Source organism: Protopterus annectens, chromosome 5.part0 (assembly GCF_019279795.1).
Source record: "Protopterus annectens isolate FY-2018-M chromosome 5.part0, PAN1.0, whole genome shotgun sequence".
Classification (NCBI taxonomy): Eukaryota; Metazoa; Chordata; order Ceratodontiformes; family Protopteridae; genus Protopterus; species Protopterus annectens.
The window spans coordinates 951,995,637-952,021,501 of NC_056735.1; the positions used below are offsets into that span (position 1 = coordinate 951,995,637).

Below are 25,865 nucleotides of genomic sequence, written 5' to 3' on the forward strand. Positions count from 1 at the left end.
TCATTGAAATAAATTGTGATTTATGTCTAAGTATACTGACTATAGAAATATAGTCATTGATACCTGGATGAATACTTGCATTGAGTCTCAGTTGCCATAGACATTCTTTAACTTCTAATAATGTCTTGTCATCACCGCCTTTATTGTTATTGTAAGGTATTCTATCTATCACAAAGAATAAAAACCTTTTGAAATTGTCACACCTTACACTATGTGTGTAAAGGTCACTAGTGTCTTTTTTCTTTTTTACGTCTCTAACATGTTCTCCTATTCGATCTTTAAGTTTTCTAATGGTTTTCCCCACGTAGTAGGCTGATGAACAAGTAGCAAGATAAACTACCATTTTTGTATTGCAATTGCAATACCCTGGGCATCTGATAGTTTTTCCAAAGTTGTGAACTACTACATAGGGTCCGTCATTAATATATTTACATGTGTGACATGTACCACATTTACCCATCTTGGACTTTAAGTAAATATTCTTACTATATGTTGCTTCATAGTATTTTTAAATTCATGCCTCTACTGTAAGTGATTTTAGGCCATATACCAAGAATGTCGATACATTCATCATTATTCAAGAACACACTAGCCCAACTCTCTCGTACAGTATTGACAATTTTCATAGATACTTCATTAAAGGGAATAACAAACGTATCATTTCCAATTATTAGTCTATTCTCACATAAGGTATTTGGAATTCCAAACTTTATAATAGGTTGATAAATTTGCTGTCTTTTCATCTGTATCTCAGCACTTATTAATCAAATCCTTTGGATATCCTCTATCTAAAAACATGCTTGACAATATTTTGATTTCATCACAAAAAAAGTATCTTCAATAATTATTCTTGAGAGCCTAACCATCTGCCCTTTGATTAAATTCTTCTTTTGATAGTAGGGGTGGGAACTGTCAAAATGTAGGAAAGAATTGGAATGTGTTTTTTTCCGGAAAATACTAGTTTCTAGCCTACCCTTGTTTTTATACAGTAATATATCAAGATACTCACAGTAATTGTCATATATCTTGCTAGTAAAACTTAAAAAACTAGATGTAGTATTAAGAAATAATTCAAATTCTAAAAATCTTTCTGTTGTTCCCTTACAAAAAATCAAGATATCGTCCAGGAACCTCAGATAAAGAGCAATATCAGCCCAGAAAAAAGAAGTAAAAACCGTTTGTGTCTCCCAAAAGGCTAAGACAAGATTGGCATAGATAGGGGCACATCTTGCCCCCATAGCTACCCCGTTTTTTTGTCTAAAATATTCACCATTTAGAAAAATATAGTTATTTTCAAGTACTAGTTCCATCAATTCCCTTAGAAATTTACATTTGTCATTACTTAATGCACCAAATTTTAATAAGCTGGCCTCAAACATTTCTATACCCAACTTATGGGCAATAACGTTTTTTTGTGATTAAATCAAAATATTGTCAAGCATGTGTTTAGATAGAGGATATCCAAAGGATTTGATTAAGAAAGTAAGTGCTGAGATACAGATGAAAAGACAGCAAATTTATCAACCTATTATAAAGTTTGGAATTCCAAATACCTTATGTGAGAATAGACTAATAATTGGAAATGATACGTTTGTTATTCCCTTTAATGAAGTATCTATGAAAATTGTCAATACTGTATGAGAGAGTTGGGCTAGTGTGTTCTTGAATAATGATGAATGTAGCGACATTCTTGGTACATGGCCTAAAATCACTTACAGTAGAGGCATGAATTTAAAAGAATACTATGAAGCAACATATAGTAAGAATATTTACTTAAAGTCCAAGATGGGTAAATGTGGTACATGTAAATATATTAATGACGGACCCTATGTAGTAGTTCACAACTTTGGAAAAACTATCAGATGCCCAGGGTATTGCAATTGCAATACAAAAATGGTAGTTTATCTTGCTACTTGTTCATCATGTTCAGCCTACTACGTGGGGAAAACCATTAGAAAACTTAAAGATCGAATAGGAGAACATGTTAGAGACATAAAAAAGAAAAAAGACACTAGTGCCCTTTACACACAGTGTAAGGTGTGACAATTTCAAAAGGTTTTTATTCTTTGTGATAGATAGAATACCTTACAATAACAATAAAGGAGGTGATGACAAGACATTATTAGAAGTTAAAGAATGTGTATGGCAACTGTGACTCAATGCAAGTATTCATCCAGGTATCAATGACTATATTTCTATAGCCAGTATACTTAGACATAAATCACAATTTATTTCAATGACCTATTTTAGACAATTAATGGATGTATTTATTTTATTGTTTTTAACCATACTCTTTTTACATTTCTAGAGTTTTTATTATATGTAATTGTTATACATATAATTTTTTAAGATATTGTCAATTGCATTTTATATGAATGCTTATTTTTCGTTAAAATTTGTTTAACAAGTCTTGTCATTATAACCATTGATATAGGCAGTCTTTTTAAAGGTAGTTTTTTAGGGTTTATATTGAGGTATGTATATATGATTGTTAGATTAATTATAATTAGTTTTTAATCAGTCATTATTTAATTAATTAATTGCTGCATCTATTTAAATGGAAGTTATTGTTATAGTGTTTGTACTCTGATGATGCCCGGTATATTTTATGGGTGAAAGCGCTTAGTACTTGTTACTATTATGTTGTATTTTTAAACTAGCACTAATAAACCAGTGTTCTGCAGTTGAATTGGTTAGTCTTGTTTAGTTTTACTGTTTAGCAAAAGCAGGTTTAGATAGAGAAATAACTGCTTGGTCTGCTTTAGGATTAGGAAAGCGGTACTAGTGTGTCTTGGGTACCTAGCACATCTTGGCCAGCCTTATGCTCTCAAGAACTCTGACATCAGGTGAGCTAGAAAAACATTCTCTAAACTAAGTGAGATAGGAGAAAAGTTGCAGTTTTAGGCATCGCTAATTGTAACAACTCATAATGCTTGTGCCACAGGAACAGAACCTCACTCTCACTTCAGTGAAAAACTTCTTTAATCATATATAAACGATCAGTAGATATCTTCAACAGGAAAATGTGATGACATACTTTCCTCATAATTAGACTGCTCAGACATACAAAATTTCTTAAGTACAACCATTCCACTGCAATGTCTGGTCTTCTGACTGACATTCCCTGTCAAAAGTAAAAGAAACATTTTCTTTTCTTGCCTGAAAAATTAGAAGTTGAAGAAAAGTGTCAATAAGATCTCTGGCAAATCTCAGTGAATCTGCCCTGTCTACAGAAATAGATATAGGAGCTTAATGTTTTTACTCACTAAGTACCCTCTCCACGACAGCAGACTGGCATAAAGTAGGCATACTGATCACAAATTAACCCCACCACCACCAGATAAGTGAACACACTTCACTTCTTGCCTTCCAATGAAACAGACAAGGGTCTCGCCCTCATCTGCAAAGGTAATCCCATACAGTTGCAGAGGATGCGACTATGGTGCTAAAAAGATACACCAAGAGGACTGGGGAAAAAGACAGGCATTCACATGTAATAACAAACCGTCACAGTAAAGTCCCCCACTAGAGTCAGAGGCAGAACAAGAGCAATCCTGACACTGACAGGCTCCTTTAAAACTTTTTTCTTTTTAGGTACAGGGGAGGAAGGTACTACACCACAGAGACAGGAGGATGCTCCATAAGTAAGCCAAGAAAGACATGCTGAAGGGGGGGGGAGAGAGAGCCTGGATGAGGTGGTAAATTGTATGATGGAGAACAAGTGGTTTTGAAGTACGTGAATGTTTGACAGTCCCTCACTAGCATAGTATCCTGCCCAAACTAAACTTAGCTGTCTTACTAACTTTTTTGTCAAAAGTTACATTTTTCCTCAAAGGATGGTCACAATGGCATTTACATAGCAACTCTCCAAAAAAGCAGTAACAGTCTGAACACATTCAGTTTTCTAGCACATAACAGAAAAACAAGTTTTCTTCAAAGAAAAAAAAAGTGGAATGCTTTCCTCTAAAAGGGAATTATATGCATAGCTCTTGAAGAATACTAGCTGATCAACAATTTCACAGGGCCTGATGAAGGATCTTCTTCTTCAGCTGCAAAAAGAGTGATTCGTTCCGCACTCCAACTGCACTTTTACACAGCTCTACTTGAGCTCCTGACAGCTGGAACATATGGAAGGTGTCCCTAACTTTGTGAATGCTACTGCAACAATAATGTATGTTTGAACATAAAAACCTATAAATTAGGTTAACCTTCTGTCACAATCTGACAGTGGACTCAAGAGTCCACATGTAAATGCATGTGGAACACTGGATGACACAACCTGCACCGACAAAACTACAATAACCAGCAAATAGTAGCTGTGGCAGATTTACAACGATAACAATGTCTTACTTGTCATCATGTTCATAAATGTTCAGCCCGAGTGCATCAACTCCTAACCATAGCTCCGTTCCCTTTTTGTTCTTAATTTCAAAGTAGTTTACGCCATACATTTCGAGATCCTGGGCAATCTTCAGATATTCCATCATGGAGTCTTCTCTGTTGGCGGAAAAAAAAAAAAAGACAACATGGATTTAAGTAAGAAAGCTACCATTTTATTTCCATTTCAACAATGTTAACCAACATAAGCAAAGCACAGATAAGACTGTACTATACACCATTGACAGAGCTAAACAGAGATGTGTGAGGTACTCATTACTGCTTGTCATCAATGAATGGATTTACAGTTTGGGATTCTACTCTGCACTGTTACATGCGGCCTGGTCTGATTATGAAGAGCTAAAGGTCCATCTGACCAATATATAATGCGTATCTCTTCTTGATGCTTTTCTGTTGTCAGTTGATAAGTCACCTAATAAAAAAATTGATACAACCTCAACACATATTCAATCCTTCAATCTGTAGGAGTTAGTATGAATCTATGAACCTATGATGCTTTTCTGTTGTCAGTTGATAAGTCCCCTAATAAACAAAATTGATATAACCTCAACACATCTTCAATCCTTCAGTCTTGTAGGAGTTACTATCAATCAACACTACAAGCATACTTCAAATCATGTGCAAATGCAGGAGTAAGCCATCAGTAATCAAACATTAAAATCTAAAAACTCAAAACTAGGAAGACATATTTAGCCATTCTACTAGTGATACTGCCTCCTTCCAAGATAAGTACCTCCGATAACCATGTTCTCTTCAAGAGCTCTTGCAGCAGAAAAAAGTACAGTTTTGTACCTACCATAAATGTAGATGTTCGAGTGTATACCCTGCTGCAGTAATCACACTTTGGTTATCCTGTCGTCAGGCGGTCCCGCAGTCGGCCTGAATTCCAAAGTCTTGGTCCGGCATTGGTTGCTGTCGCTTCTTCCCAGACGTCAGAGCGCCAGGGGTATACAAGAGGCATCCAACACCATTTTCTTCAGTTTTTCTTGCCCCAGATGTCAGGTGCCCCCCCAAAAGATGGTCAGTAGATAGTACCAATAATAAAAGCTTAGCACAAACAAAAAATCCTCCAGCTATAAGCAAATACACCACAAAGGTTGTAGCAGATTTTAAGGTATTGAAAGGTTTTAGTTAGGTCAGAGGGGATGGAGGGAGGGTAACCTGGACTGCAGCAGGGTATACACTCGAGCATCTACATTTATGGTAGGTACAAAACTGTACTATGTTCATCGTGTTACCCTGCTGTAGTCATCACACTTGGGTAGAATCCCAAAGCTAAGGATGGGAGGTGGAGTCAAACAGGGTTAGAGGAGGCTAGAAGGCCCTGCAAAACTGCAGTGGTGAAGCCAGCTCTAGTCTTAGAGTAAAGTGGTAAGTGATAGTGTTTGGTGAAGGTGTGTACTGAACTCATGTTGCAGCTTACAGAATACCCTTGGTTGGCACCCCCCTGAGGAAGGCTGTAGCTGCTGCCCTGGTGGAGTGGGGCCTTATGCTAGCAGGAACTGGTTTTCCATGATGGGTGTAGCAAAACCTTATGCGATGTCCTATCTATTTGGAAATGGTCTGTTTTGAGATCGCCTTTTCTTGTGATGCTGTAGCATAGGATACAAAAAGTTGGTCAGATTTTCAGAAAGCCTTCGTTTTATCCAAGTAGTAACGTAGTTGCCTGTGAATGTCCAAGAAATGCAGGAGTCTTTCTCCTTTGTTCTGTGGATTTGGAAAGAAGGTGGGTAAGTGGGTGGTTTGATTTAGAGCCACACTGGATACCACCTTTGGCATAAAGGAGGGGTTAGTTCGTAGAGAAACTCTGTCTTGATGAAAAATGAGGAAAGGCTCTACTGCCATTAGTGCCTGTAGCTCTGAGACTCTTCTGGCTGAAGCAATTGCTAGCAGCAGGGCAGTCATCCATGATATAAACTTTAAGTCAGCTGAGAAAGCTGGCTCAAAAGGTGGCAGGGTAAGTTTTTCCATAACAAACTTTAGGTCCCAAGTTGGTGTTGGCGCTTTCCTGGGAAGCCTAATGTTTTTTGCCCCTCTGAGATACTTCCTTAGAAGTGGATGTGAAAATAAGGGAGGATCCATGTTGTAGTGAGCTGAAATAGCTGAGGCGTGGATTTTAATACATGAAAAAGAAAGTCCTTTGTGTAACATTCTCAGTTAAATATTGTAGAATCTGAGGCATGTCCGGCTGAAGAGTATTTTGGCCTTTAGCTTGGTTCCAGGCGCAAAATCTTTTCCATTTGTCTGAGTAGGCTTTCCTGGTGCTGGGCCTCCTGGCCTTCAGGATGACATCCATAACAGCTTGTGAATGAGGGGCTGGCTGGTTGCTTAGGTGATGTGCCATGCAGCCAAACTTAAGGTTTTGAGCTGACTTTGTAGAATCTGACTGCCTTGCTGTGTGAGTAGAGGAGGAATTTGTGGTAAAATCCATGGTGGGCCCTGGGCCATGTTCCTTAGTAGTGGGTACCAGTGCTGGCGTGGCCAGTCCGGGGCAATGAGTATCATTCGAGGTCTCTCCATCCTGACTTTCAGCAGCACCTTTGTGAGAAGGGGCAATGGAGGAAAGGCATATACTGTCAGCATTTTTCAACTGAATGAGAGTGCGTCCACTTTCCAAGCTTGATGGTGAAATGTCCTTGTGCAAAATTGTGAAAGGTGATGGTTCTGGGGGTTGGCAAACAGGTCTATGGTCTGGGTGCCCCCATTTTTGAGTTATCATTGAAAATACTTGTGGTTCCAGTTTGCACTCGTGGGGATCCATGATGTTTCTGCTTAGGTCATCTGCCAATGTGTTCTTTTTTCCTGGCAGAATTGGGCTTGTAATTGAACTTGGTAAGCCAGTGCTGTGTTCCACAAGGTCATTGCTTGCCTGCATAGAGGGTAGAAGTGTGTACCCCCCTTGTTTGTTTATGTACCACATTACTGTGGTGTTGTCTGTCCTTATTATAAGCTGTCCTGGATGTAAGATGTCCTTGAAGGCTGTCAGAGCATTCTGTACAGCTAGCATTTCTTTTTGATTGATGTGCAGATTCCTTTGATCTGCAGTCCATATGCCTTGAACGCACCGTCCTGCCATGTGTGCCCCCCAGGCATAGTCCGATGCATCTGTTGTCACAGTTTGCCTGGTGAAAGGCTGACCCTTGTTGAGGTGACATGCCTGTGACCACCATAGGAACTCCTGTTGAAGGCAGGGAATGAGAGGTATCATTGTTTCCAAGCTGTGGCTGTGTTGAGTCCATACGCTTTTCAGGTACCATTGTAATTTCCACATATGCAGTTTTGCAAATGATATTAGTAGTATACAAGATGCCATGAAGCCCAAGGCCTGCAGAATTTTTCTTGCAGGGAGTTGGGTCTTTGTTGCCATTATTTTGAAGTATTGCGTTAGTTGAAGTTGTTTGTCTGGAGTCAGATAAGCCATCTGGGCCATTGTATTCAAGCTGGCACCCAGGAATGTCATATTTTGTGAGGGCACTAGTTTTGATTTCTTTTCGTTTACTGTGTACCCTAGGCAACTTAGAAGGTGTTTTACAAAAGTCAGATGTTGTAAGAGAATGTCCTTGCTTTCTGCTTGGATGAGGCAGTCATCCAGGTATGGGTATATTTGAATTACTCTGTCTGCAGTATGCAATTACTGGTGCCAGGCATTTTGTGAAGATCCTGGATGCAGTAGATAAGCCAAAGGGCAGTGCAGAGAATCGATAATGGGTTGAACCTGGAATGAATCGGAGGTATCTTCTGCAATTTTCTCTGATAGGGACATGCAGGTATGCCTCCTTGAGGTCCAACGTTACTAGCCAAGCTTTCTTGCCCAACATGGGAAGAAGCTGCTGTAATGTTAGCATCCTGAATTTGGGTACTTGCAAGAAGGTGTTCAGAATTGAAAGGTCCAGAATGGGTCTCCAAGCATTGTCCTTTCTGGGGACTAGAAAGAGCCTTGAGTAAAATCCTTGGCCTTCCTCCTGTGTAGGTACCATTTGAATGGCTCTCATGTCCATGAGAGCTGTAATTTGTTTTTGTGCCTCTGCCCATTGATTTTGTGGCAAGTTTGGCATTCCTTTTATCCTTGGCAAGGTGTGGAAATGGAATCTGTATCCTTGTGAGATAATGTCTAGGACCCATTTGTCCTTTGTGACGATGCGCCAGTTGTCTATAAAAAGTGCTAATTTTCCTCCCATGGGAGCTGCCAAGACATTTATGCTTGGCAGTTTGAGGTTTAAGTCATTGTGTTTTTTTTCTAGTAGTTTGGGACCTGTCTTCTCCTCCCTTCTGTGTTGCAGTGCCCCATTGGCGAGGTTTGTAAGGGATTTGTGCTTGTCCTCTGCCCCTTGGGCGTCTGTATTTACCCCTCTGTGGTTTGTCAGAAGCTGGAAAGGACCAATTTTTTTGCTGGCCAATTTCTGCTTAAGTGTGGGGGCTGTACCTGTAAGAAATCTTTGACCGTCTGCATAGATTTTGCCTTATCCTCCATTTTCTTTAAAACCTCTTCTGCTTTAACCCCAAATAAGACATCCTGCTGTAAGGGTGCATCTAGTAACTTTGCTTTAACATGATCAGGCAGAGTTTGTTCCTTTAACCAAGCATGCCTATGTATAACAGACCCAGTAACAGCTGCGCTACAGGAAGCTTCCAAAGAATCAAATCCACATTGTAAAGTATGTTTGCCCACCTGTTCAGTTGCATGCAACAGATCCTGCATTTCTTTGAATTCAGACTGTTGAGGGTGCGTGCTCATCTTTTGTTTTATTTGAGACATTAGGAATTGCTGGTATTTCAGCATGTGAAATTGACAATTTAGTGCTCTCATAGCTAGAGTAGCTGAGGTGTAAACCTTCTTCCCCCACCTATCTAGTGCTCTGGAGTCCCTTTCAGAGGGTACAGGATTTTTAGCCATAGAAGCCTTAGCCCCTTTGGGACCCTGGGAGATGGTCTCTGGATCAGCAACAGGGCTTTTATAAAGGAATTTGTGTGAGTCAGGCACTCTATAATATCTATCTGGTTTGGCGGGAGCAGAATCTGGATTTAGACTAGATTCTAAGTAAACATCATCCACAATGTCTAAAACTGGAGGGATAGCAAGTGGTCTGTGCTGGGGGAGTAAAAGAAACTCTTGGAGCCTTTTCTTTGAGTCGGAGTAGTCCTGACCTTCCCAGTGGAAATGTTCCCTCATGGTATGTAAGGTTTCCCCAAAGGAATAGTCTTCAGGGGGAGAAGCTGAGGGAATGGAATCTTCAGCATCAGAATCTTCATAAGGGGGAAAGGAGTAATCCTGTTCCTCAGAGGAGTCTGAGGAAATAGACACGATCAGAGGAGGCATAATCCTCCTCTTGTCTAGGCCTTTTGTCTGGGGGGGGGGGGGTTGGGAACCCCTGATTAAAGAAATCAAATCTTTAGCCATTTTAAGCATCTGTTTCTTAGGCATGGGGCCTTGAACTGGAGACTGATGTGCAGTCTTTTTTGGTTTTAGAGGAGTCTTAAGCTTAGCATAAGATTTTATGGTGAGAGTAGTCGGTCTGAAGACACCTTCTGAAACCGAAGGTGTTTCCGCAGCACCGGCTTCTCCTTCTGCAATGCTGTCGGTAGGGCCTAAAGAAAATGGCTGCGTCGGCCTAGAACTCTCTGCTTGAGAATCCGAAGCGGTCTGGAGTTCCAATTCTGCAGTCGTCAGGGGCTGCGTAGGCGCCTCACTGAAAACCGGAGAACCGGCGACCAGCCCAGCCGAGGGCTCGGAGTCTGGCTTGGATCTAGGCTGCCTGTCTTTATCGTTGCATTTTTTATGCACGCCGGTAGTCGGTTGCTCCGACGGCATAATGTAATTAAATTTCCTACCAAAGTAGTGTCGTGCGAAATCAAAGCATCTCTTTATAGTTCGCTTATTGAACCTAGCACAAAACCGACAACCAGTGACGTCATGGTCTGGGCCTAGGCAAGGTATACAATAAGAATGAAATTCCTTATGAGGTATTTGCTTCCCACAAGAAATGCAATTGTCAACTTTTTCTGACATCGGACTGAGGCAAGAAAAGGTTCCCCAACGGGGTACTTCGCTTTGAAGACTTCGGACTGAAATTCCATTCGAAAATCTCAGGTGTCGGCTGACCGGCACTTGCGAACTGCTTCTGCTTCGGGCACCGCGCAGCAAGAAAGACTGAAGAAAATGGCGTTGGATGCCTCTTGTATACCCCCTGGCGCACTGACGTCAAGGAAGAAGCGACAGCAACCGACGCCGCGGACCAAGACTTTGGAGTTCAGGCTGACTGTGGGACCGCCTGATGACAGGATAACCCAAGTGTGATGACTGCAGCAGGGTAACATGATGAACATCTGAATAAGAATAGCAGTTCTGTCATATATATTCACAGTGGAGGAGTGCTAAGAGGAGATTCCCAGCGATACTGTCTTACAAAAATATGCGCCACTTATACGATGTGAAACTTACTAACCTCCAATGTTGGATAATGAATGGCCAGACAGCTATACCTAGACACTTGTTTGGAACAGCATCTCTCCACTCTTTCACCAAGTACCACACCACCCTTTGGCAAAAACACTGCTAAATAAGCAGTAACTGTGGTTGTCAGTCTCTTGTCTTAAAGAGATCTAGGAAAAATAATCTCAACTAGATCACAAAAGTGATGTTAAAGTACACTGGCAATAAATACAGTCTGAAAAATGAAACCAGTAATATATATCTGTACAAGTTCACGCAAGTTATAACCACTCCAACTAGACAAATCCACATCCAGGCAATCAACTTTTGAATGGATTCTAATATCTTCTCTAAATAAAATCTCATCCCATTGAACTCTGACAGACAAAACTATGTTATTACTTACAAATCTACACAAAAGCAAAAGTCCCAAAACTCATCATTACAGCCTGACAAAAAGACTTTTCATGAAGACACTTATTAATACATTACTTCTCTAACTGAGTCACTAAAGACTCACCCACTTAAACGGTGCTGTCTCAAGAGTTCAATAAAATCTTCCTAGGTGTTGTAAACACATTACCCCACATCAGAACAAAGACAGTCAAAGCCAACCCTGCCCCACAGCTGTCCTCAGCAACTAAATAACTGACTAAACAGACAAACCTGAAAGATATGGACAAAAACTGAAACTTTTCTTGCTTCACTATTGAACAACCAAGAAACCTAACAAAACAGCTCATCAAAGATAAGAAAACCTGTACTCAATCAATCTAAAAACATATACTAATAATCTAACACTGTTCAGGGCCTCAATCAAGAAACTTAAATCCAGGACAAGCAACAAAGATACCAAACACACTTAAATAAAATACCATAGACAAGCAATTCAATACTCACTTTATACAGACAGTAGGACACACCGCTGCTTAGCACTCAGAGAATTAAGCTGGTTAGGGCTACCACATCATGTAGCTCCTTCTCAGCTACCTACAACACACAGACATCTCTATAAGCCAGACAGGAGATTAACAATGCTCTTGATGTCTCTACTCAATTAAAAAATCTCCTTCAACTTTCTCCTTCCAACCAGTCCTAGCAAATACCATAAAAAAAAAATAACTAAAAAAAAAAAAATTAACCTTCTACAACTGACCCTGACAATCTATCTGGCAAATATCTTAAAACAGCACCTGAGGCGATTGCATATTCAGTTTCAATTCTGATGAACTGATCCATATCCAGTCTCAATTCTGATGAATCAATCCACATCTAAAGATAAAGTCTCCTTGCGATGGAAAAATAAATTATTCCACTGCACAAGGGCAATCCAGAACTTTCAATCTACAGGTCAATTTCCATTTTATTTCCCCTATCAAAAATATTAGAAAAATGTAATCATGCACAACTTTTCAACTAATACATAACTGGCTTTGGTACTCAACCCAACATGGCTTCCGTCCTTCATCACAGCACAATTATTGTTTTGCCAAATTTTGTCAATACTGTCAACAAACAGCAAAATGCTGGAAACCTACTTTCCACCATACTCCTAGACTTATCAAAAGTTTTTAATACAATCTCCCAACAGAAACTCTTACAAAAACTCTCATAGTTAATGATTAGGACTCCAACTCTTTACTGCAATGGTTCCATAGCTAACTCTCAAACAAATTAAATGCAGTGATATGGAAAAATAATTTCTCCACCTTCCTGCCCGTAACTACTGATGTCCTACAAGGATTTGTACTAGGGCCCACAACTTTCAGCATGTTCATCAATGACCTTTTATACTGTTAAAAATGCTACTCTAGTTCAGTCTAAACTCCTGTCAATTGAAACATGGCTGAAAAATTCACAAATACTTCTAAACTCTAAAAAATACAAAATGACTGCTCTTTATCCCTAAACACATCTCTACCAAAATACTATTCACTATTGCCACTGCCAACAGTACCATGACAGAAATAGTAAAACCACACAGAATTACAGGGTGTCATCCCAGATGACCAGTTAAAATTTCACTACCATGTATTACACATTTTAACTCATCAAAAGTAAATAGATTACAGTATAAAAACCTTCCACATTGAAATGCCCAGAAGACATAGCCTCTACTCTCTGAACATCAGCTCTCCTCTATGGTGGTCCAATCTTCCCCTTCAATATGCGCAACTATCCAAATTTGAGCAATGGTATAATAAAATAGACAAATCTGTTGTACTCTGTAATAATACTGAACAACAGCTTCAGGCACTTGGAGAATTAAGCTGGTTAGAACTAATGCATAATCTAGCTCCATCTCTCAGCTAAGTACTACTGTACAAGGCAAAAAAACTTCCCAGCCCCCTAAAAGCTTAATACAACACTAAACTCCACAAAAAATTTTCCCTCTAGAGAAAAATCACCAATCCCTACAACCAAGTCATCTAATACTGTAGATGACTCTACATTCAAATAGTGTAAACTAAGTTACCATACCCCACTACCACTGAAAACTATATGGAAGGCTGACTTAAAGCACAAGAAAACATTTACCTATCAGATCAATGGATCTGCTTTTTTTTTTTTTATATATCTACAGGATAAATGCCAGTGCAATCTTTAGCTTGCCATATCAAAACATTTATCTTCACTCAAAATCCTAGGCTCCATAATTAGTCTTGACCAATACCTGAATATTTTCATTAGCATCTACTACCCACATACATAGTTTTGCAATACTGCTCACCACTCTACTTCTATACTTATGATATAAACCGTATGACAACCGTATATAACTGCTTCATACCTGCTTAACTCCCCACCTCTTAAGTACAATACTAACACTTTCTACTCTACCAAGATCCTTCCCCCACTTCAACTTATTTGAATTTCAAATCAATTATCACAATCATCTAGCTGACAAACACACAAATGCACATCTTCAGTTCCTCAGTGTTCAACATCTATTAAATGCATAAATATCTTTTATACTGTAATAGTTTCATTTACCTCATATGAATGTAATTAATTAGCAAATGTATTTGTGATTCTTGGTGTACATTATGTAATGTATGTGCATGTATATCACCAAATGTCTGTTTAAAAATGTTTGTAATATGCTGTAGGTTTTCTCCACTGAAACTATTGCAAACGCATTCACTTGTGTACTGCTACTACTACATTGAACTGATGCAGCTGCTGATAAAACTGCTTTACATTGCCTCCTTATATTACTGCAGTGCCACCCTATTTACAATGGATGTATACTACCTTCTGCTAATGCTTGTTTACACTTACATGTACTACTGCAATTGAGGACACTGACTACTAACTGCAATACATCCAATATTGTTTGTATGCACAAAGTGCATGCTATAATCAGTTTTTCTTTCATTAAACATGCTTTTGGAGCTTTTCTCAATAGGTCTACACTGAAAAGGAGTCCTGCATGATCCAGCAGGCCCTTCCTAGTAACCAAATGCAATTTGGGGTATCTTTCACATCATTCAAACATTACATCAACATGTATATTTCAAAGGTTTCTTTCTTAAAGAATGCAAAGATTATACATCTGTAACAACTTACGCACTTCAACAAAACTGACTGAAAAAATAATCTACAAATAACTCTGATCTCATTTACAAATACAGTCTGTAATGTGATGCTCAACATGAGTTAGGAGTCACTAACAGTACATCAACATGAGTTAAGCAATTTCTTTACTACTACAGAACTTCTGACGATCAAGAAACAAAGGTTCCTAAGAAGTCATTTTGTTTAGCACAGCTAATTGCCAAAGGAATACCATCAAAATCTAGAGGGGTAATCGGTTTATTATGCTCAGAAGTGATCAGACCAAATATGTCAAGTAAAATCCATCAAGAATTCAAGTGAAATACTGAAGTGGAGACACCAATAACGAAATATTCACTTCAGTTGCTGCTCTAGTACCAATAAAAGACTTCCAGTCGATAAAATTCAACACTTAAATATCCGATAAAATACACAAGCTTAAAGGATTTAGCGCTTTCATTTCTAACACACCAGAAACTACTTCAGAATCACCTGACATTGAATCTAAATCCATTTAAATACACCCAGCACCTCTCTGATTGGCTGTTACATAAAAACCATACTAAATTTTTAAAAAGACCACACAGACTTCAAAATATGTTTAAAAATTCAAAATTTTCACGTTATAATATCTTGCATATATACACATAACACATATACATATGTATAAAATTTAGAAAACACAAACACTACACAAACACTTAAGAAACTGGATGTTGTTCTATATTAATGTTAGTATCTGTTTGCTTTTAACTTAAGAGCTGGGGCTAGTGAAAGGTGGTCATTCAATCTGGGGGGGGGGGGGGGCAGATATTAAGTTGCAATTGTCAAATAAGTTCTCTAAATCCTAGCTTAGATTCCCAGTCACCTCCCCTTTCTTGTTGAGTAACTTTCTCTATAAGACAAAACTTAGTCTGCTTCGGGACACTGCAGACAGTGTCTATAAAGGGCATTGGTGTCCTTTTTCCGGTTTCTATCATATGTATGCTCGTACACACACTGCCTCAATGTACGTTCGGTCTTCCCCACGTAGTATGAACCACATACCATACAATGGGCTAAAAATATCACCCCTCTGGTATGACAGCTGAAATGTCCCTGTGGGTAAAAAGTGACTTTTGGGGAATCCAATGTAAGTGTGTTTTGGTTATACATAAATGAACATTGACCACACATACCACATTTATATGTTCTTAATACTGTGCCCACAGGTTTTGTATTTCCCCTTTCAAAAAATATCCTTTAGATGGGGGTTTCTCCTGAACCCAAACTTTAGTCGTCTAGGAAATACCCTGGGTTTATTGGGCATAATAGAAAACATCTTCCAGTTTTTTGTTACAATGTTTTGAATCCCCTTAGTATCTTGGTTGTATGTCAACACTAAATATATACCATCTGTGTCACTTTTAACTGATTCTTGGTCCTTTGTTTCTACTTTCATAATATGATAGGGGTATATATTTACTTCCAACTTCTTTGATAGTTTTAACCATGTTATCGGGGTATCCCCTCTCACAAAACATTCCCTCAATATAATCCAGTTCTTTCACCAAGTCATCTTTATTAGAAGTCATACGGGCTGCCCATATCATTTGTCCTTTCACTATATTTTCCTTTTGTTTGTAAGGATGGTCACTTTCATAATAAAGATATGAGTATGAGAAACATTCCTTTCCATATAGTTTTGAAATATATTTCCCATTAATATTGTCCTTCATAATGGTCACATCTAAATAATGTATTTCAATTTTCTCTGGTTTCAAGTGTGAGCTTCAAAAAATCTATGGTGTTTATGTACTCTATGAAACCTTCTATATTTTGTGGGAACCCTTTCCACAAAACAAAAATATTGTCCAAAAATCTGAAGTAAATCCTGATGTAATCTTTGTACTGTGATTCAAAAATAAAATATTTTTCCCAGTATAATAGGACAATATTTTCAAATATGGGTTGCATGCCGCACCCATGGCAACCCCATCCATTTGATGGTATAATTCACCCTGGAAATATATGAAATTGTTTTTTTAATACCAATTCCATGCTTTCTAGGACAGTCCTAAAATCTGAGTGTTGCAAAAATCCAAACTCCAGTAAGATTTCTTCAAATTGCAGACATCTGTTGTGGGGAATAACTGAAAAGAGGTCCTTGACATCAATGGTTATAAACAAAAAGTCATTTGTTAAATTCTACTTGTCCTATCTTGTACAAAAAATCCCATTAATTTTTTAGTATGTGGGGGTATAAATCATAAAAAGGTTTCAACTTTTCGTCAATGTATATAGCTAGGGGTTGTGTTATTGGAACTTTGGGCATTCCAAAAATGCTTGGAATATATGGTTTAGATACTTTTAAAGTCATACAACTGTTTTATGGCCCCTTGTAACAAGTTGTCCTCTATAATAATGTCTATTCTATGGTAGGCTATATTAAATTGGTTATACCCGGTTATATCTACCATCAGTGTTTAAACAAATCAAGCATTTTTTCTGAATATTCCCACTGCTGCATCATAACTACCCCCTCCCTTATCAGGTTTGGGGAGTCCGAACGTACATTAAGGCAGAGGGTATATGAGCATACATATGATATAAACTGGAATTAAATTAAAGTGTTGAATTTGATCAACTGGGCATCCTTTATTGGTACTGGAGCAGCAACTGAAGAAGTAAAATATTCCCTTCAGGATGTTTCTCATCAAATACACTCAACAGGTTCCAAAAAAAAAAAAAACGACAAGTCTAAAGTCCCTGAACTGCCAATGAACACAAACTGATAAAAAACAAAAAATAACAAAGAAACACACCAAGCCAGCAGAAATTATGGTTAGCACTTTCGTTTACTTCATAAGCAAACTTCAGACAACAGTTAAAAACCACAAATCATTTAAATATCCCTCCAAAAAGACCAATTAAACAATTAATTCCATACTCAAATTGTCCTTAAAGGAACATACACAAAATTGTTCATGCTACATAAAAATCAGTACATAAACATCAAAGTGTATACAGCAAGCTAAAATACATCCATAAATTGAATTAATAATCATCTAAAACAGGATTTCAATTTTAACATATATTTTATAGATAAATTATCATTCAGCCCAGGAAGGGACTGTGCATTAAACTTCAATTGCCAAATCAGTTCTCTTTCATCTAATTTCAGGGCTATAGGACCACCTCTATTATATTTATCCAACACTTGATCAATGACAAAAAATAGAAATGCATGCGACGGAAACTGATTTACATGCCTAGCCAGGGCTTTATTCAAATTCAGCTTCCTAATGTTGTACAAATGCTCATAGATGCGCTGTTTCAGGCATCTTTCTGTCCCTTCCAATAAAAAACATGACATGCTTGACATACCACCATGTACACAACATTCTTAGATGAACAGTTATATCTGCCCTTAAGCTGGTATACTCTCCCATACATCTCAAAGGAATCAGTAACTTTAATAAATTTACAAAAATGACAAAACACACATTTTGACATACCAAGACTATTAATACCACAATTACTTTCCAAGGCATTTTTGAGGTTACTACCCTTCCTACAAATAACATCAAGTTTCTCTCTAATCCTATTATTAATCAATGCGTCCTCCTCAGAAAACACCAATTCTTATTAATAATATACCTGAGGTCATCAGCATCAAGTGAGAATGTAGTAATAAATCCACTATATCGGACATCCTCATTCAAATTAGGTTCAAGAAACAATTCACCCACACCTAAGAATCTAAGAATGTTATGTATATGCCGGTATATCAAGCATGTCCTGCATTTTATATTGGAAGGACAGAATGATGCCTGAAACAGCGCATCTATGAGCATTTGTACAACATTAGGAAGCTGAATTTGAATAATGCCTTGGCTAGGCATGTAAATCAGTTTCCATCACATGCATTTCTATTTTTTGTCATTGATCAATTGTTGGATAAATATAATAGGGGTGGTCCTATAGTCCTGAAATTAGATGAAAGGGAACTGATTTGGCAATTGAAGTTTAATGCACATTCCCTTCCTGGGCTGAATGATAATTTATCTATAAAATGTATGTTAAAATTGAAATCCTGTTTTAGATGATTATTAATTCAATTTATGGATGTATTTTAGCTTGCTGTATACACTTTGATGTTTATGTACTGATTGTTATGTAGCATGAACAATTTTGTGTGTATGTTCCTTTAAGGACACTTTAAGTATGGAATTAATTGTTTAATTGGTCTTTTTGGAGGGATATTTAAATGATTTGTGGTTTTTAACTGTTGTCTGATGAAGTTTGCTTATGAAGTAAACGAAAACGCTAACCATAATTTCTGCTGGCTTGGTGTGTTTCTTTGTTTTTAATCAGTTTGTGTTCTTCTATGGCTTATCAGTTTGTTTTTATGGCCAACAACACGCACACCTTGGCTCGCAGCCGTTATTCTCTAATGAGAATGTGGACAATGTACCCGATTCCAACCCTATCGGGAATCTTACTTTACTTATTCAGAATTTAACTCAGCAAGTTAACATCCTGGCAGATCAAATATCTGGACGTCAAAGCAGCGGTATGGAAGTGTTTCCCTCTATGTCCAGTCCTTCAGGATCGCATGATTGGAGGTCCGCTGCATTAAATTCAAATGTACCTGCCGGTGGAGGCCTGGCTCCAAATCTTGGACTGGAGAGTGTTCAGCATAACACCGGGCAGGTTACGAATATGCTGCAGGGGCTGTCGCAGGCTAATGTGCTTATACCTTCTCTAAATGACTGGTTGAAGGAGCCTACACTTTCTTGGGTTGGATATTGCGAGACTGGCAGGTAACAGGCTTACTGCTGAATCTGCTCCTGCCAATTTTGTTAATAATTTGAGATCTTTTGATCAAAAATTATTTAAAAATTTAAGAAACTGCAGATGGAGATATTATATTTGAATGAAAGTTTACTCCGCCAACAAATCCCTAAGGGTTTAAGGCAGTGGCGGTTTCCAACTGGGCTAATTAGGGATTAGCCTCTTCATTTAGATTTACTCAAGCTGTTTGATAAACAGAGTTGTGAATTCATCAAGTTGTTGATTAAGGATTATTCAGCACAAGTGGAATCTTTAAAGCCGGAACTCACTCGGCTTGATACTAACATTCAGTCTGACAAGGACTTTGGCAGATACAAATTTGATTACGGTCGTATTTTTTCCAGTACTGACAGTACACTTTGCAAACTGAATGAGACTAAAATTAAAAAACTAGCAAGGGATGCACGAGATTATGGTAATGGGGTTGCATATCCTTCCCCACCTGGTGTGATTAATTATTCAGCTTCTTCTCTTCCGGAACTGGATACACTAGCCCAGGGGAATGTAACTAGTGAGAGCAGTAAACAAGATAGTGGGGCTGCTTCTAATTTCACTTTGAATTCCTCTGTTAGACGGAGCAAACTGCTCCAGAACAGGCAGGTTCAAAATAGACAAGTGCAGCAAGTTCGTGAAGCTCGCCCTCAGCAGCCTGTCATTCAACAGGATTTTCGGATGAACAATGTGAACAACCAGGCTTACCAACAAGGTGGTGCGTCTCGGAAGCAGTGGAAGAAGAGATTGAACAAACGGGGGAGGAGGTAACTTTTTTGCCTTCCCTTGAAAGTTGTCATACTGGGACAGTTAATACGAAACCGGTCAGTATTGTTTGTAATCAATATGGGGACTTAAAAATCTATAATTACACTGATTTTATGCATATCACAGTGCTGGTTGAATTGCTGGCCTGTGGATTGACTTTTGTTCCCTCGGCTCAGGTGGATCTGGCCAGAACTTTAATAGATTTGAAAATGTTTACATGCAAGTTGAATCTAAATGTACTGTTTGGTAACCACAGTAATTTGATCAGTGAGCTTAGAGTTGCTAGTGTATTTAATCCTCCTGTTACTATTATCCAGTTATTTGAGAGAGTTTGTGAAAATGATATATGGTGTCTTAACTAATTATAAACCTAACTCTTCTTTGTATAACACCACTGTTAGTGAAAAGGATGCCCTTTCTTTGTTAAGAACTAAGGGTATTCGGGTTTTAAAACCTGATAAGGGGGTTGGCCTTATATTTATGATCTTGGACGATTATAACACTCGCATGAAGAAATTACTAGCGTGTGAGGCTTATGAGAAAGTGTCCAAGAATGAGATGAATGGGGCTGGTCAATGGTTTCAAGGGTTTATTAGGGATTTATTTATAGCAGCTTCTATAGATATTATTTATTGAATTACTTGTCTGTTTCTAGTCCCATTACTCCTGTGATTTTTGGACTGCCAAAAATACATAAGGATATGGAAAATCTTCCTATTCGTCCCATTGTGGATGGTAGGCAGTCTTTTACATTTGGATGTGCGAAGTATTTGGATACCAAGTTAAAGAAACTTCTGGAAGGGGAACAGCATATTTGCCGTGATTCCTGGGAATTTTTTTTAGCTATGAATAGCTTGAAATTTCAAGCTGATTAGGACTTCTTGACAGTTGATGTGAAGGAATTATATACGGTCATACCTCAGGAAACTGATTTAGTTTGGGTTAGGGATTTCCTTATAGCAAAGGTGTGGATGTTAGGGAAATTGAGACATTGGTGTACATTTTGGAATTAGTCCTGATGAATAATTATTTTATGTTTAATGGGGACTATTACTTGCAAAAAACTGGGGTAGCAATGGGTTCTCCTTGTGGAGCTACTTCTGCAAACATAGTAATGACCCACCTAGAAAAGGAGTTCCTGTTTAAGGATGCCCTGTTTAAGAATAATGTCATCTGGTATACACGCTATCTGGACGATATTTTTATGGTCTGGAAGGGTGGTTTAGAACTAGCGGAGGTTTTGTTTGAACATATGAATAATTTCACTGAATTTTTAAGTTTACTTTTGAGTTTAAAGTAGACTCTATTTCCTACCTGGACATTGAACTAAGCAAGGATTTAGTTAATAAAAGATTTACCGCCAAGATTTTTAGAAAGACCACTTATTCCAATGCTTTTCTGCACTGGTCTAGTGTTCATCCACATCCTCAAAAGAAGGCTGTTGTAAAAGGGCAGTTTGTTAGGGCATCCAGAATGGTTACAGATGAGGCTGACTTCATTCTTGAATGTAATTTATTAACAGAGATGTTTGTAAAAAGTGGTTACCCACTCCTCTTGGTGAATGAGGTTTGTGCTGAGGTTAGTATTAAAAGAAAGAGAGGGTCTTTTAAACCCCTTTTGCATACTGCTTCACCATTTCAAGATGCCCCTTTTGTTGAACAGATTAATTTATTGGAAGATGGTATGGGCACTTCTGTTTTAGGTGCGGGTGAATTGTCTCTTGAACCTAATTTGAGTGAGGATGTCCGATATAATGGATTTATTACTACATTCTCACTTGATGCTGATGACCTCCGGTATATTATTAATAAGAAATGGTGTTTTCTGAGGGAGGACGCATTGATTAATAATAGGATTAGAGAGAAACCTGATGTTATTTTTAGGAAGGGTGGTAACCTCAAAAATGCCTTGGAAAGTAATTGTGGTATTAATATTCTTGGTGGTATGTCAAAATGTGTTTTTTGTCATTTTTATAAATTTATTAAAGTTACCGATTCCTTTCAGATGTATGGGAGAGTATACCAGCTTAAGGACAGATATAACTGTCCAGCTAAGAATGTTGTGTACATGGCGGTATGTCAAGCATGTCCAGAATTTTATACTGGAAGGACAGAAAGATGCCTGAAACAGCGCATCTATGAGCATTTGTACAACATTAGGAAGCTGAATTTGAATAATGCCTTGGCTAGGCATGTAAATCAGTTTCCGTCACATGCATTTCTATTTTTTGTCATTGATCAAGTGTTGGATAAATATAACAGAGGTGGTCCTATAGCCCTGAAATTAGATGAAAGGGAACTGGTTTGGCAATTGAAGTTTAATGCACATTCCTTTCCTGGGATGAATGATAATTTATCTATAAAATGTATGTTAAAATTGAAAACCTGTTTTAGATTATTAATTCAACTTATGGATGTATTTTAGTTTGCTGTATACACTTTGATGTTTATGTACTGATTTTTATGTAGCATGAACAATTTTGTGTGCATGTTCCTTTAAGGACAATCTGAGTATGGAATTAATTGTTTAATTGGTCTTTTTAGTGGGATATTTAAATGATTTGTGGTTTTTAACTGTTGTCTGATGAAGTTTGCTTATGAAGTAAACGAAAGCGCTAACCATAACTTCTGCTGGCTTGGTGTGTTTCTTTGGTTTTTTTGTTTTTTGAAGTCCCTGAACTATCAAGACAAGCAGGAAGCAGTTGCACTTTTAGTGCATTAAAGACTTATAAGGTGAGATTGCTGCCATTAGACACGGTTGTTTTGGACCTCCAGTATCTCCTTATATCCAATGGCTCCACCAACACAAGAACAAAGGACCTAATATCCTCATCAGTGGATAAATAAAACAGAATGGAGGGGCAGGATTATAAGACAACTTCTTCCTAATAACTAGAATAAATTTTGCTTGCATGCTAAGAAATATTTGTTTAAAACATAACCTAGCTGACTGGATGGGTTTTTACAAACTTATTCTGAAACTGACTGGTATGGCCCTCTTGAAGACAGAAGGTGTAGTCTGAGAGAGAATACTGGCAAAGTGTAGCAAATGGTCATAAGACTCACTGGCCTTAGCATTATCTATGGAATCTATTACATCTATGAAAGTGATTTCTTTAAGTAATGTTAATGCTAGCCTACTTACAAGCAGCCTCTGTCAATATGACAAGGATCTTTGAAATTGTAAGCCACCACCCTTTTTCTAACAATTTACAAAGTTAACTTTGGATCTAATACATTATAATAATTTCAAACATATCTGGAGAAACGAACCTTAAAGGTATATACTAGCACCATGTACGAGACTGGCATTCTTAAATACCCGAATTTCACATTAGTCTGTTCTGGGCCCCCTTATCATTTTCTCTTTTTTTATTTCTACATTAACTAATGACTTTACAGATCTAAATACAATTACCCATATAGACAATGTGCTACTCCATTAAAGCCAGCAAAACTGCTGATGGTCCCCAACACAGGTTACAGACCTCTTACCACACTATGTAACTGGACCCACAACAGACTGCTAGTGAACTCATTAAGTCCATTGTAATGGTGTTTGCACGAGACCAAAAACTACAAAATCCTCCTCCAAAGGTAATAATGAAAATGCAATCCAAAATTTAATGAGCAAAGGTACATGGGTCTTATTTTAGACCCAACCTTATCCTTCACTACTGAAACGAGAGAGTCATCAGTAAAAAAAAAAAAAAAAAAAAAAAAAAAAACCCCTACCCAGTTAAAGTTATGCTACATGATCTCCCATATTTTATCTCCCACTGCCTAGAAATGTAAAACTGAATATTACCTGTCATCAATGGTACTACATTCCAGCTCCAAAACCCACAAACTACAGATGGCTGAAAATAAAATATGCAAATTTTTCCTACCTTCAGGTAACTATCACTGCAACGTCCTAGAGGGTTTCACATGGTTATCAATTAAACCCAAAGCTACTCTTTTACTTAGCTTTATGCTTTACAAAATAATCACACAAGGACATTGCCCATCCCTTAAAACAAAACTCCTTAAAGTCAAATACATTCCCTAGGAACAGTCTTGAAAAAAAGACATCACCCTTAAAATCCCCCACTTCAACACCAAAAAGTTGTAGGAGATTTTCTAAACTAGGACCTGATACATGGAATCAACTGCCAGCAGAAGTGAGAAATGAATAGTCTTTACAAAGCAAAAAAAAAAAAAAAAATCTAATCAAAGAAGCTACCCATTCATACTTAAAGATAATAGTTACAAGGTCATGGTACTTTATACCACATCCAATTATAACATGAATGACCCTCAGCATATACCTGTGGTGAATTGTTGCACTTACATGTGCAATCATTGCTTTTTGTTTTGTATACTAAACTTTTCTGAAGGCATAAGCAAGGTTCAATGAACTTGCAGAGATATTAGATCCTCTTTTGTCAAATGTATGAAAGAGAAAAATAAAAAAAAAAATGTACTTTCCATAACTGGGCATCTGTGTTGCCCATATTCATTCTTCCTCAATATATGGGTTCGCATCAGACTCTACTACACATTCCAGACTTTGTCTCCAGCACTCAAGCTCCTCCCTCTACCCATAATTCCCTACTCCATCTCCACTGCCATGGATCAAGTTTGTTGCCATATATTCCTACAGGTAATCAGAGACAGATATAGGTTGACAGAAAAAGCAGGGCTAAAACCCAGGTTTCTAGTACATCCCAGTAGGTCTCTCCAAAAAAATGGCTGGGGGATGGATGGGACGGTAGTTGAGGAAGAATGAAAACAGACAACACAGATGCCTAGTTATAAGTGCGTAGCTTTTAAACCTGATTATGTCCTTTTCATTCTTCCTCAATGTGTGGGACAGAGTCCCCAGCTACGCTGATCTTGGTTGACCCTCATAGAAGTATATTCCGGAGTACCACTGAACCAAAGGCTGCTCTCTTTCTAGAAATATCCAATTTGCAATAATAATGCAATGATACCTTGCCTGTGATATAAATAGGACCTGATGGAGAGATAAGTATGTATCCCAGAGACTACTACGTCTACGGAACAGGCTCCCCATCCATGTGAAGCAGAGTTCCTCCCTAACACAAATTCAAGTGCATCTTGGACAATTGGATGGGAAACCAGAACTTCATCCCTGGTTTGGCCCCTATGTCTCTAATGGACACACATAACCTGTAAATGGTTCATCTCCCAGGCCCATACTTACACTTATCAAGGTTATCAGAACTTGTCAGAGATTTTGGATGCATGGCTAGGCTTAAAAAGGCCCTTGTGGTCATTACCCTAGTAAACACCTATGAACAAAGGTATGAGTACTGGACCATGTAACTGCAGTGCAAATATTGTCCATAGATGTTCTTGACCAAAAAAGCAGATTATGTAGCCATGAATCTAGCTGAATGAGCCTTGGCAGGTTTAGATAATGTTAGAAGAAAAAGAAGTTATATTTTTACCATAATGTAACATCTGAGTTATCTATCTTCATTCATTCTTGACTGATGGGTTCAGTTCCAAACCCTCTGAACAGACTCAGCCGTTCTACAAAGCTCACGCCAGCCAAAAACTCTCAATACCCATACTGCCTTTCTTCCCATTACCTCAGATAGAGTTTGCCTACCATTAAAAAGAAAATGGAAGCTCTGTCTGAGCAACAACCCCAGGACTAGTTCTGAATCTCCAGGAGTCCCTAGGATGGGGGAGGAGGGTGGGATGCCAAAAATGAATGAAGATCGACAACACAGATGGAACTTTATGTTAAGAACATAACTTCTTTACCTGATGATGTCAATCTTCACTCATTCTTAACTGATGGGACAGAGTCCCCAGCTACTTTACATCCTGGGCAGCCCTAAGAAAAAATATTCCTGAGCACCATAAAGCCA

The 25,865-nt window shown here is 38.1% G+C and overlaps 1 protein-coding gene across 1 annotated transcript in view; it reads right to left on the reverse strand.

Annotated features, from left to right (window-relative positions):
- RDX (radixin) overlaps window positions 1–25,865 on the reverse strand; it is a 1,792,353-nt gene that overhangs the window by 936,164 nt on the left and 830,324 nt on the right. The window contains 1 exon segment of the mRNA XM_044072720.1: window positions 4,351–4,497. Coding sequence (XP_043928655.1) covers window positions 4,351–4,497 — 147 coding nt within the window.